This window comes from Aythya ferina (genome assembly GCF_964211825.1).
Source record: "Aythya ferina genome assembly, chromosome: 14".
Taxonomy (NCBI): Eukaryota; Metazoa; Chordata; class Aves; order Anseriformes; family Anatidae; genus Aythya; species Aythya ferina.
This window is the reverse complement of record NC_140312.1, coordinates 15,543,721-15,558,338: the sequence shown is the minus strand read 5'-3', so window position 1 is coordinate 15,558,338 and position 14,618 is coordinate 15,543,721. Positions and strand designations below refer to the sequence as shown.

Below are 14,618 nucleotides of genomic sequence, written 5' to 3'. Positions count from 1 at the left end.
GTGCCATAATTAGCACATCAGAGAACAGCGTGACAGCCCCATCATGTCAGAAGAGATTATCAACAAAATGGTGAAATGTTTATGTAGAGCTTTCCAGCACCCACCCACTGTTTCTGATGAAGCAAAAGCAATCACAGTTATCACAGATAGACCAAAAGAAGTTTGGTGAATGATGAGGATTTTTTAATTAAGATATAATGTCACTGGAATAAGAATATCATCACTGAACAATAGTATCTTCCTGACATAAATGTCAACATTTATACATTATTATACTGTGACATGCATGGTTACAAAGACTTTATTTCTCTTATACCGGTTGATTAATTATGTAGATGCTGTCCTATTGTCAGACAAATATTGATGCTTTGGTGACAGCTGCACACTATAACCCTCCATCCTGACTGTCTTAGAATAGACATCACCGTGTCAGAGTTGAGAGAATAGCACTGCTGTAAAAGTACTGGATTATTTTTATAACTTTTCTCAGAAAGCAAAAAGGCCAGGTGTGTGATTGGCTAGGACAGTTCTTGTGTGGCAGAATGAAGAATGACAAATAGGGGACTGTGGCTGCCAGCCTGTATTGTTGGAGCCTCGTACCTTGAGGATTTAAAGCTAAACTGATTCTGTTCAAAGCACCTCCTTGGAGACAGTTTCTAAACAGAGACAGAAAAAGAAGAGGAGCTTACTTGTTCACACCCATAAAGAGTCCAACAGTTGTGTGGAGTCTTTTGTTTGTTTGTTTTCTTTTCTTTTTATCCTAGAATTTAATGTTTTGTTGTTTATCCAGCAGTTCAGTTTTCAGGACTTTTTGTTCATATTAGAAATAAATTACATGGTTGAAATATATCACTGTGCATTTTGATTCATAATTAAGACTAAAGGAAAAACGTAATGAAATAAACATAGTATCTCTCTGCAGGCTCACTGTTACACTACTGTTCTTTACATGAATCAGCAACATCTGTAATTTCCACCATAGTACCACGTAAGTGGTAATTGCAGGCTGACTTCATTTAACATCAACAGGAGTGCAATAAAAAAACAATCAAATTAAGCTATGTGTTTTCTTTATGACTGGAGTAGCTAAATTATTTTCTTTTCATTATTGCTGTAGATCAAGTGAGGAACAGCTACCAGCTCTGTAATAATGGTACTTTGAGAGTGATGTATGCCAATGGCATGAGCATTAGCTTTCACAGTGAACCTCATGTCCTGGCCGGGACTGTAACTCCCACCATAGGACGATGTAACATTTCTCTACCAATGGAAAATGGTTTGAACTCAATTGAATGGCGTCTGAGGAAAGAACAGATTAAAGGCAAAGTGACTGTGTTTGGAAGGAAGCTCAGGGTAAGTAGAATTATTGTAGTGGCAGCATTACAATAATGGTCTTTTCTTCTGTGGGCAGACAACTTTCCATTTAGAAGAACACGTCTTTTCTATTTTTATTTCTTGAAAATGTGCAGCTCTCAGATTGTCTTTGGTGTGAGAACCATTTCTTTGTTTGAGAGGCCAGTTAAGTACATGGGATCACCTTCTGTAATAAACTGTAGAATTTTCATTACTAAAAGCATTCCAAAAGAGGTTGGTAAAAATACCCAGAATATTGCTGCAAGTGAGGAAAAAAAATCTAGCCAGTCATTTGTAAAAATTCTAGGGCACACTTTACACAGTTAGTCTGTGAAGCCAGCACTATTACTGTTGGAGCGGTTACATTCTGCTTCCCTAAAATCCCCTTACAGTTTCATTAAGACAGGCATATTGTGTTGATTCCCTTTCCTAAGTGGCATGATTGGAAAGTAATTGCCAGAATTACAACGTCATAAGCATAGGCAATGAAAGACACTCTGGTCATGTAATCCATCCCCTGCCAAATGAAAGATCTGCTGCATCCAGATTAATCCCATACTCTGCTCATCTAGTTTGTATTTCACACCTTAAATACCCAAACTTTCTCTGGTTTCTTCAGCATATATAGTTTTGAAAGGGTTTTGAGATACTGGGCAGAAAGAAAAAAATGTAGCGCTGATCCAAATCCGGGTTCTTCTAAATAATTCTTTAATGTCATTGGTCATGAGATACAGTTCAAGATGTGTTCAAGATGACCGCATTAAACACAATACATGTATATGTAGCCAACTACTCAGTAATTTACAAAAATTAATTAGACTAGGATGTTAAATTTTGATATTTCGTATTGCTTAACATCCAGTTCACAGTCTTGAACTAACAAGTCTTTCCTTATTTTCACAAATCCTCAGAATGTGCATGTATTTGTGAGAGAGGGAAGATTAGACGAAAAATGGAATAAGATTAGCAGCTAATCCTTAATGGCTAAATTTCATGGCTGTGTAATTGATTTTTGATGTGTTGACCTGCAGAAATTGACTGTAAGTAGAAAATAGATCAGCTCTGTATTTTGACTAGGTGTTCAAAATAAAAATAAATAGGACCTTAAAATGAAACTGCTGTAATCCTAACTCTCGATACTAAAAATTTAATAGAGGTACTTGTGGTAATTAGCTGAAGTTAAACACGTCTTAGAGCTGAAACCTCGCTTGAGATGGATTTTCTTGCATCATGTTTATGCAAATCAAAACACCGCTTTATCTAGCAACACCTCAACATTTAATTGTCTGGTGTTAGTTCCTGTAACAATAATCACATATCCATTTAGCTCTTTTAAATGAAAATCACTATGAGATTATAACAGGTTGAGTGGACTGAAAATGAAATTTGAAAATGAGGGAGAAAGCACAGAATTTATTTGCATCTCATTTTTATTCTAATTCATCTTTATAAATTGTTTAGTGAATGAAATAGAGCAACTGTGCTGGAAAATCAGGGGGAGCAGGGTGTAGGCAGGGCAGCCGTGGCACCTATCGTACAGACGGGGAAGGGCTGCTGCAGAACACACAGTGTCAGGAAGACCAAAGGGAGGGTGTGTGGAGCCATCGCCTGAATCCCAAATTCAGGATGAGCTATTAGTGAAAGGTGTTATTATGTGGAACTCATCACTTAGAGAACTTAGTGTTAATTTTCATTCTTGGATTTATTCGTATGTGTTGGCAGAGCTGAAAGTGAAGTACAGGTGGAAGAACAGACTCTTCAACTGGGTTGAAGATGATAGAGCCTTATATGATAGTTTCTTCATATTTTGGTCCCATTTCTTATAAGTATCAGACACACAAACGGAAGTGGGAACAAACATGGACCTCCTCCAGCCGCGTGCATCAGGCACAAAGTCACACAAGCTTAACAAACGCAATGTGTTTGAATAGGGGCAGACCATGAAAGTGGTTGTACCAAGTAACTTGCACAACGACTGCATGTCCCTGAAGGCTTTGAACCCTTTTTGCTCCGAGACCCTTTTCTCCAGGTAGTGCTGTCACCTGTGCTTCCCCAGATACACACACCTGGAGGCGGTCGGGCTGTACCTGCAGGGCTCTGTGGACATGCCTGGGTGGGCTTGGGTAGCCTGGAAGGGGAGAGCTGTACCTCCCCTTTACATCAGCCAGCTCACTGCCCCCTAATATTTTATGTGCCCCACGTCTAATGTCTTGCTAATATTTTCAGATAAAGTCTAGATAATTTCATTCAGAAGAGGTTTTGATACACTGCAACTTTAGGGATTTTTGTTGCAGGACCTCTTACCGACGCACAGAAGGGCTCTTCCCTATTGTGACTTGTTCAGCGGCAGTGAAAGGAAGAATCAGATGTGCATGTAGATAGCAGAACAAAAGAGAAATGGCTTGTTAGATAATCTTCAGTCATGATATTTGCCATAGTGTTATTAGTGTTCCCAAGAAGAGTGGGAGTTTGTCATTTTGTTTGGGTTTCTATATAATTAATATGACACTACAATTACACTCTGTGGTTTTACTTATTTTACAATGAAAATGAAGTTACTGAGTTACCCAGGCGGGTGCTTCTTTATTCTTTAAGTGATGTTTATCTATGTGCATAGCTCTTTTTCTATGTAATCATTTCAAAAACTAATACTTTAGTTATCGAAGGGGAAAAAAAATAACCTTTATAACATCTTTGGGAAGAGGGAGGATACCTGGAATCTGACTTTCCTACATGCAGATTAGTTATACCTTCTGTGCTGGAGGGAAGAAAGGGAGGAATCCACAGAAAACCCAACTGCTTTATGAAGCTTCAGAAATTTAAAATAAAAGGCTAGAATTTGATTCTCAATGTTTCTGAAAGACTGGAGGAGAAAAAAAAAATTAAAACACCTCTGCCTATCCACAGAAGATCAGAATCTTTCCATCATAGGCTAGTCTTTTATTTTAATGTGACAGCTAAGTGTTTTTGCGGAGCTTTCTCCTGCTTCCCCAAGACCTCTATGAAGGAAAGAATTTGCCTTGTCTCTGTCATAAGGATCGATCTCTCATTTACAAAGGTAAATGGTTGAGAAAGTATTGATGTTGAGTTGCCTTCCATAGCTTTGTTTCCATTAAAATGGGAGAGCAGAATATGATTTATTTTGCCAAGATGTTTTTAAAAAAAATGCCCTGTCTTTGCTTTGACTCACAGGAGAAGTTGGTGCTGGAAAAACCTTTGGGAAAACCTACAGAAAAAAAGCTTTTCCTAATGATTGCCGCTGAGGAAATGCAAACTGCTAAAGAGCTAAATTTTATTAATGGAAAAAATGAGGATAATGAGCGATAATTTGAAATAATTACTTCTTTACAAACACAAAATTGTATTAATTTTAAATTTGCTTTCAGTATAACTGAATTACTACAGAGTAGGTTGGGATGGGAATTGGGTTTACCCCTGCCAGTGAAAATATCTCAGAATAACTTTTATGTCCTCGAGAAAGGCTCAGGGTTAATTTACATATTGTTTGATGTGCAGTTTAATTTTGGATAACAGAAAACGTTGCTTAATCAAAGCTACTGTAAAACATAAGCTGAAGAACAAATTCCCAGAAACCGATGAATACTTTTTAAGTAGTCATTGCTGTCAAATGATATCTAATTTAAAGACTTCTACTTTATTAATGACGCATCTACAATTAAATTACTTAAGAAGCTTTATCAGATTACAGCATTAGCCTGAATTCTGTGGTTTAGCCTCCAGTGAATATATTTTTATATCTCTCATTATAGCACTTTCAGTAGAAACCTTACTATTTGGCGTTCTTATGCTCCTTTGTTTCTGCTTTGCTCTTTTGTTTAAAAAAAAAAAAAAAGTAAAAAAGCAGGGACTGAAACACTTCATGCTGTGCTTTAATTTGAAAATTGTAACTGAAAAATCTGGATAAAATGAAAAATATTTAACCTAATTACTTAGAACATTTGTTTCACACAATCAGAACTCCATCCCAGCCTGTATTACCAGGATTTTTGATCAGAAGAAATGAAACACAACCCAGCTGATGGGGTTGCTTGAGAGATCTCTTGAATGTTTGGAAAGTAAATGAAGAAAGCATTAATGGAATCAATTAGTAAGCAGGGTGTTCCAGCTACAAAACCTAAGTGGCTAAACCTCCAAGAAGATTATAAAATTGCTTTTTTTTTTTCTATTGTCCTTGGAGTCATTGTAGGGAAAAAGGCTCAGAACTACTGATAGCAGAAGTAGAATGCAGAATCAGAAGTACTGACAGCAGAAGTAGAGAAGTTACTTCCAAGCAGAATCACTCATTTTGCTGCTGTTAACTGTTTGGAATTTAAGATACAGGTATGCGGTGTGTCTGTCCACTCTGACAAGAGGGAAGTCTTTGTAAGACTTCAGCTCCCACGGTGTGGGGAGATGGGAGATATCCCACTTGAAGCAGCATATTTGAAAATACCTGGAAATGGAACATCAAAGCCTGTTAATTAGAAAGCGTCCTACACTTTTCAAAAATTGGGGGAAATTTCACGCATACTACTTTTCATCCTTATGCATGCTACTTTCACTGTGCAAGTTCATACAAGCATAGTGCCCACTGGTCACTGAATACAGCCTTCTTTCATTTCAATAGGTTCATGGAAGGAATTTACTGTCCATTGATTACGACCGGAATATACGCACAGAAAAGATCTATGACGATCACCGGAAATTTACACTGAGGATAATTTACGATCAACTAGGACGGCCTTTTCTTTGGCTGCCTAGCAGTGGTCTGGCTGCTGTCAACGTGTCCTATTTCTTCAATGGACGCCTGGCTGGGCTTCAGCGTGGTGCCATGAGTGAAAGAACAGATATAGATAAGCAAGGCAGGATCATATCGCGCACGTTTGCGGATGGGAAGGTTTGGAGCTACACCTACCTAGAAAAAGTAGGTGATGTAGTCTTATGTTCTGAAAATAGCTACAAAGAGACAGTACTACTCCACTTCATTTTTAAGTGCTGTATATAACACATTAACACAAGATCTAAATATCTAAAATATCTGACATGCAGTTACATATGATGTAAGCTGTTAATAATCCCTTTGTACTTGATTTCAAAAGTTCTTAGTTTTCAATTAGTCAACTGAATTTGACTTATTTTTAATATTAAGTATTTTGTTCATGGTTTTTATCTTTTGATAAAGATAAAAAGCAAGTAGGCCACCACATAGTGGCATAAACTAACATAACGAATTGTGCTTAATTAAGACCAAAACCACATGACTAAACCTGACCAAAAGTTCAAGTAGAAACAGGTAATTCATCTCTAATCATTATGTATTAAAATAAAATATTATAATGCATTTTTATTTATCCTAATTAAGATTCTTTAATTGTGAAAGTCTTAAATACTTCAAAACTGCATATTATTTTCCCTCTACCTTCTTTGTTGTTTTAAGCAAGCCAGAGCTGATGTTTTCTTAGTTTCTCTTGTGTTTCATGGCAATAGCTGTGAATTGCTATTGCTTGCAGAAAGATAAATCAAGTAATTTACCTAACTCCTCTGCATCCTTAAAAAAAAAAAAAATCCTACTAAAGGGAGAGTAGCTAATAGGTTGCTAACCTACACTTTCTCTGGAGTGTCAGCATATTGATTTCCAAGCAGCAGATCCTCTCATCCGGCAATCTGACAATACTCCAGAGCAGCTTCGTACCCCTAACTAATGTATATATGTCTCTTTTTATTAATTTAATGTTACTGCCTCCTCAGTAAACTTTGCTTTTTTTAAATGCCCTCTCAGAGGTCACAAGATGAAAGACAGTAACTGTGGGTGTGTTGTTTTTTTCTTCTCTATAGTCGATGGTGCTACTGCTTCAGAGCCAACGGCAGTACATCTTCGAGTACGATTCTTCAGACCGGCTCCACGCTGTTACCATGCCTAGTGTTGCTCGGCACAGCATGTCAACTCACACGTCTGTTGGCTACATTAGGAATATTTATAATCCTCCTGAAAGCAACGCATCAGTGATTTTTGATTATAGTGATGATGGGAGGATTTTGAAAACATCGTTTTTAGGTACTGGTCGACAAGTCTTTTACAAGTATGGGAAGCTATCCAAATTATCTGAGATTGTTTATGACAGTACTGCAGTTACTTTTGGATACGATGAAACTACAGGTGTCCTAAAAATGGTGAATTTGCAAAGTGGAGGATTTTCTTGTACAATCCGCTATCGTAAAATTGGTCCTCTTGTTGACAAACAAATCTATAGATTCTCTGAGGAGGGTATGGTCAATGCAAGGTTTGATTATACATATCATGATAATAGTTTTCGAATTGCGAGCATCAAACCTATAATAAGCGAGACACCCCTTCCAGTTGATCTTTACCGTTATGATGAGATTTCTGGCAAAGTAGAACATTTTGGCAAATTTGGAGTTATTTATTATGATATAAATCAAATTATTACTACAGCAGTAATGACACTGAGTAAACACTTTGATACCCATGGGCGCATTAAAGAAGTTCAATACGAAATGTTCAGATCTCTGATGTACTGGATGACTGTACAATATGACAGTATGGGAAGGGTAACTAAGCGAGAACTGAAACTTGGTCCATATGCCAACACAACCAAGTACACCTATGATTATGATGGAGATGGACAACTGCAAAGTGTAGCAGTAAATGATAGGCCAACCTGGCGTTATAGTTACGATCTGAATGGAAATCTTCACCTTCTGAATCCTGGAAACAGCGTCCGGCTGATGCCGCTGCGCTACGATCTAAGAGACAGGATTACGCGCTTAGGTGACATACCCTACAAAATCGATGATGATGGATTCCTGTGTCAACGAGGCTCAGATGTTTTTGAGTACAACTCCAAAGGACTCTTAACAAGAGCTTACAACAAAGCAAATGGGTGGAGCGTTCAGTACCGTTACGACGGACTTGGCCGAAGGGCTTCTTGTAAGACTAACCTAGGGCATCATCTACAGTACTTTTATGCTGATCTTCACAACCCAACAAGAGTAACTCATGTCTACAATCATTCCAATTCAGAAATTACCTCTTTGTATTACGATTTGCAAGGCCACCTGTTTGCAATGGAGAGTAGCAGCGGGGAAGAATATTATGTTGCCTCTGATAACACAGGCACTCCGTTAGCTGTATTCAGCATCAACGGCCTCATGATCAAACAGCTTCAGTACACGGCGTATGGGGAGATTTATTATGACTCTAACCCCGATTTCCAGTTGGTTATTGGGTTCCATGGAGGGCTGTATGATCCTTTAACCAAACTCGTCCATTTTACCCAAAGGGACTATGATGTCCTTGCTGGACGCTGGACATCTCCTGATTACACAATGTGGAAAAACATTGGTAAAGAACCTGCCCCTTTCAACCTGTACATGTTCAAGAGTAACAACCCCCTCAGCAATGAACTGGATCTAAAGAATTATGTAACAGGTGAGACTTCATTGTGGTTTTTTGTTTGGTTTTTTTTTTTTTTTTTTATAAATAACAGTAATAATAAGTTTGTGTGTTCTTTGGGGGAGGAAATCAGGCTTCCCCTTACTAGCCAGCTTGCTGGTGTGGGAGCATCCAGGTCAGGCCATTTTCCATTTTGTGCTGTTGGGCCGTTTTCCTTTTTGTGTCTGGCTGCTTTTGTTCTTTGATACCACTCCTCTGGTGCTAAAAGAGAAGCTGCAAGGAATAACAGGAAGGGAAAAATAAAGTACTTTGACCTAAATATTCAATTTCATCTAGGTCATAGTGCTCTTCATATTGAACTCAGTACTGTATGGAGATGTGTCCATGAAATATTTAAAGAAAAGAGACATCTACAAGAAACACTGGCGGGTTAGTTGGAGAATCAGGAACCAGAACTTCTCAGTATCTCTTCCCTTCAGGGCTGCGTTCAAAATTAACTCCTGAGTTAGCCCATTGGCACATTATAAATTAGCACCAAAAATGGATTTAATTAAAACTCACTGTCCCATTTGGCTTTTAATATGCAAACTGTCTTTAGTCTTTAAAACAAAAACCTTGATTTTTTCACAATCATTTCCTCCTGTAAGGGTTAGGAAATTTTATGGAATGTATACAGCTCAGAAAGAGAAACAATAAAATAGTTTTGATCATGTATGCTAGAACTGGGTAAAACTTGTAACCTCTTCTTAAGTAGTAATAAATTTTCACTTAGTAAGATCACACAGTACTTGCAGTAGCTGCCGGCAATTTTTAAAAGGAAAGGTAATTAACATGTCTTCAGGAAAGGCATTTTTCAAAGTTGAATCTGTAGTATACAATAATTACAGCAATGATATTTTAAAAAACGAGCTATCTTAATTTTAGCAGTAATTTGAATTTCAAGAAAAGTGTGCATTTCCTTCAAAGAAAATCATAGCAGGTTTCATTAGTTCTTTGGGACCTAATTGTATGTGTAACACACTAGTGGCTCTACTGTAGCTGCTTTGCAATTTGAAGATAGTGGGATTTGTGCCTGATAAGGTCAAAATATTGACTTAAACTACCTTAGGATCAAACTCTGTTGTCCTAAATTCAACAAAATTCTATTTGCATCCACAGCTGTTTGGTTGCAATCTTCAATGTCATCTTCTGATATTTTGCTATAGTCCAAAGTTGCATTTATTTCATTTATCCATCCATTGGCTGAAATCCTGGAAAATATATTGAAATATATTGCACATTGGTACAACACATACCTTGTAGTCTGTAAAAAAGAAAAATCAAAATTTCATTGATGATGTAAATATTTGTTGTTCTAATCAAATTGTTGCTCTATGCAGATTGCTCGTAAGCAAGTTGTCTTGCACAAGTGGTTGTGTTGGCACCCTGGTTTTCATATTGAAAAAAAAAAAACAAACCTCTCTCTCTTGTGTAACTGGAGATGCATGTACATATCTTCACAGAAGCAGAGCATTTTACTACTCACTTCACTGTAGGGATGGCTAAGAAAAGGAGATGGTTGCTGTCAGATATCCACAACCAATAAGTATTACCCTTTCTGTGGTGCAACATTACCACAGCTAAAACTTTTGGGGAAGCAGGTGCTGGGTCGGGGCTGAGCACGCCCCGAGGTTTGCAGCTTCAGGCAGGTGCTCCGCAGGCGCTCTGCACGCCGCGTGCCTGCCTGCTGCAAGCACCGCGCGCAGTGATAGTGCCGGGAGCTGCTGGAGGCCTGCGAGGAGGGAAGGCCTCTGGGAATGGCAGAGGAGGTGGTTTTAAAAACTGGTTGTGATGAAATGAACACATCCCTGGTGAAACGAGAAGTGCCTGTGCCCCCACACCGTCTCGTAGCCTGTGACAGCCAGATAAATGATGCACAGTAAATCATTAGTTCTCTGTACCTGCCGAATGAGAATTACTGCTATTGCCTTAGCGGAAGTTACTTGCTCTTTTTCAACCAGAAATGAAGGCAGGGCTTGTCAGGTCACACCGAGCACTGGGTCTCCCTGTGGCACGTCCCAGCGCGGAGCCATGACCTTGCTGGGCAGCCCCTCACCTGCTGGCTGTGCTTGGTGTGTGGGGAGGCTGCTGTGGTCCCGAAATGCAGACGTCTGAATTTCCAGCCTGGCTTCTGACTGCCCTTACTTGGTGGAGCCTCCTGAGACCAAACAACAGCTAATGGGCATAGGACATAGAAGAGAAGCCGTGCATTTTCCCAGAGGACTTCTCAGTGTTCTCGGGGGTGCTAACCTAATAAAGCACCATTTCACAATCTCGTTTATGGGTTACATTAACCCTGTCAGAAGGTGTCAGAGATGGGACAAGTATTGCCTATGGTAAAGGGTTTTTCCATGTGCTATCGTGGAAAAAGAATGAGAGGTGGTGTATCACTGATCAACTATTCAGGATAAATTTAAAGCAACAGTACCTGTGTTTGTTTGCTGTGGAATACTCGGTTCTGTAAAGTGCCATGCTGCAATATAAACTATAAATTCAACTTGGATTTATACTTGCTACTTGAAACTAAGGGGGTCAAAGGTAGATTTCCTGAATTTATGGATTTCTTGTACTTACGCACATTTATTTCTCACTTGCCTGCTTACTTTTGATTTTTAGATGTCAAAAGCTGGTTGGTGATGTTCGGATTTCAGCTCAGCAACATTATTCCTGGTTTCCCTAGAGCAAAAATGTACTTTGTGTCACCGCCATATGAGTTGTCTGAGAGCCAAGCATGTGAAAATGGCCAGGTAGGCAGAAAAGTGAAGTTCTTTCTTTTGGTACATTTGCCCCACTCTATGAATAGAACTGCTGGCTCCTCGGTAGTTACAATGCAAGGCCACGCATTTATTTCATCAGTGTAAAATGGAAGTGAGTATAGCTAGATTTTATACTAATGAACAGATGCCTTTCTTGCCAGCCTTCGTTGTTATCATAATGATGGTGTCATTAGTTTGTCTTTTATTGAGTTCTTCCTTGATTAATGAGTTGTAACTTGATTAACTTGATTAACAGTGACAAAAGGAAACTCTGCATGGTAAATTATCATCTGTTGTACCTTTGGTAAAATTACCCTAATAACCTGTGTGTTACAACGAACTTAGGTTGGTACTTTGCTGTACTGCTAAGAAATGGTTTTACTCCCCGCCCTGTAATAGGATTTGTCATCGTTTTTTGTTTGAAGATTTTCTCACAGAGGCTTTGGTTTGCTACTGCTGTTACAGTGTTTGTTCTTGTCAGGTTAAGGGTGGGAAATGGTATTAAGCATTCTGCCTTTACAATAAATTCCAGCCAGTTGAATATACTTAAAAGGAGTAGTAGGCCAGTTTCAAACTTAGTCTGTGCTAGATTTACTTCACGTTTATGGAAGTACAACTGATATGACTGTGTAAACCAAAACATAACACTTCTACTTGCTTCTAAGTCATTTGAGAATCTAAATCCTCTCTCAGGAATTACTTCGATATTTTGGAGCCCAAATCTCATTTCCAAAAAGTTTACATTCATAAGCATTTTAGTCCTATACACCAATTGAAATCTCTGGGCAAAAGTTAAAGCCCCATGCGAAAGTTAAGTGCCATCTTTTAACAAATTGATTCTGTTTTAAGATCTGATTAAAACTGTGTTAGACTTGGATTTTAGTTATTCTTGTAATCGCTATCATATAACTATAAATAGCCCAGAGATTCGCGGTACGTATTTGCTATGAAAGGTGATTTGTGAGAAACCTTTTATTTGGCGTTATTGATAGTAAAATAATTTTTAAAAGGTAACCGAGGGTGGTCTTTCTACAGCCTTGATTTTTTTGCTGTGTACCTTTTCCTTAGAAAAGCAAAACCAAAGATTAGCACTGTTCTCTGACATCGGTATTTTCAGGTCTTTATCTTTTTTGCTGTTTTGTTTTGTTTTCCCAGCTAATTACAGGAGTTCAGCAGACAACAGAAAGACACAATCAAGCTTTCATGGCTCTTGAGGGACAGGTCATATCTAAAAGATTACATGCCAATATTAGAGAAAAAGCAGGTCACTGGTTTGCAACAAGCACTCCTATTATTGGGAAAGGAATCATGTTTGCTGTAAAGGAAGGCCGTGTAACCACTGGCATTTCCAGCATAGCCACAGACGATAGCAGAAAAATTGCCTCTGTCCTTAACAGTGCTCACTACCTGGAGAAAATGCACTACAGCATCGAGGGGAAGGATACTCATTACTTTGTCAAGATAGGCTCAGCTGATAGCGACCTCGTAACCCTCGCGATGACCAGCGGGCGGAAGGTCCTGGACAGCGGAGTAAACGTGACCGTTTCCCAGCCAGCTCTCCTAATCAACGGAAGGACTCGACGGTTCACGAATATTGAATTTCAGTACTCCACCCTGCTGATCAACATCCGCTACGGGCTAACCGCTGACACGCTGGACGAGGAGAAGGCGAGAGTGCTAGACCAGGCTCGGCAGCGAGCCCTGGGGTCAGCGTGGGCCAAGGAGCAGCAGAAGGCACGGGATGGCCGCGAGGGCAGCCGCGTATGGACAGACGGAGAGAAGCAACAGCTTCTGAACACGGGAAGGGTTCAAGGTTACGAGGGATATTATGTCCTGCCTGTGGAGCAGTACCCAGAGCTAGCAGACAGTAGCAGCAACATCCAGTTTTTAAGACAGAATGAAATGGGAAAGAGGTAACAAATTAACCTGCTGTCATCCTTTGCTGGATGAATCAGTAGTCGTAACTGTTATCTCCTCTCCTAAGGAGATGAAGACCTACATGGGGGCACTAGGCTGAGCTACTTTGGGATAGTAAGTGGCAAAAAAGCTCATTTTTTGAGTTAAATGCTACTGTTCAAGTGATTAAAAACCACATCCTGAAGTGGACTAAAGCCTGACTGAAAACTCTAACCATACAAATTAAACAGTACCCCTGAAATATTACCCACTTGTTCTGGGTCTAACGAAAAATAAAAAGAAGGCCTCGTATTGTATTACCTCACTCCATTCACACGTGAGCAAACTAAGAAATCCAAGTGGGCCACTTTCACTAACCAGCTGATGAAACACAAATGATTCAGACTGCTTGTTTGATAAATATCCAAGAGGTTTTCATTTAAAGCAAAATACAGGTGCATTTAAAACATGACTTTGGGGTGATTTGTGTGTAGCAACTGGAGGAAAATGAGAATGCAAGTGAGAGCACACTGGAAATAGTAAAGGAAAATATATTTAAGAATAACAAAACTGCACTTGCACTCTGACCCTCCATTTGTCTGGCCTGAAGCTTAACTTATTCAAAGAGGGCAGAGTGTAAAGTTACATTCAAAATGGTGGCTATAAATCACTACAAATAAATTTCATACTCTGTTTGTCTTTGAAGATTTCCATTGTGGACAGTATAACACAGTTACAGGGTGTAGTCTGTTTAGATTCAGTAGTTTGTTGGTATCAGTTCCAGTAGAGCTGTGGGCATTGTGTTACACTATTGCAAATGGGCACCACGTCAGATCACCCTGTACATACATCAGCCAGAAGGCACAATCACTGTTTCAGATTTAAAAATTATTAGTGTGTTTGTTTGGTCGAGAAACTGAGACAATCACATTACAGTCACCACAAAAAAAATAAAAAAATAAAATTAAAAAAAAAAAAAAAAGTCTAATAAGAACTTTGGTACAAGAACTTTTTTGTAATATACATGTATGAATTGTTCATTGAGTTTTTATATTAATTTTAATTTGCTGCTAAGCAAAGACTAGAGACAGGCAAAGATAATTTATGGCAAAGTGTTTAAATTGTTTATACATAAATAAAGTCTCTAAAACTCCTGTGAA

General features: G+C 38.8%; 1 protein-coding gene across 9 annotated transcripts in view; it reads left to right on the top strand.

Annotated features, from left to right (window-relative positions):
- The window catches only part of TENM2 (teneurin transmembrane protein 2), a 1,369,797-nt gene extending 1,355,179 nt beyond the window's left edge, over positions 1-14,618 (top strand). For all 9 annotated transcript variants that reach the window (XM_084535365.1, XM_084535362.1, XM_084535363.1 and 6 more), the window contains 5 exons: positions 1,118-1,353; positions 5,981-6,277; positions 7,189-8,803; positions 11,423-11,553; positions 12,718-14,618. In XM_084535365.1, the coding sequence (XP_084391491.1) occupies positions 1,118-1,353; positions 5,981-6,277; positions 7,189-8,803; positions 11,423-11,553; positions 12,718-13,479 (3,041 nt within the window). In that variant the 3' untranslated portion in view covers positions 13,480-14,618. The remainder of the gene's footprint in view (positions 1-1,117; positions 1,354-5,980; positions 6,278-7,188; positions 8,804-11,422; positions 11,554-12,717) is intronic.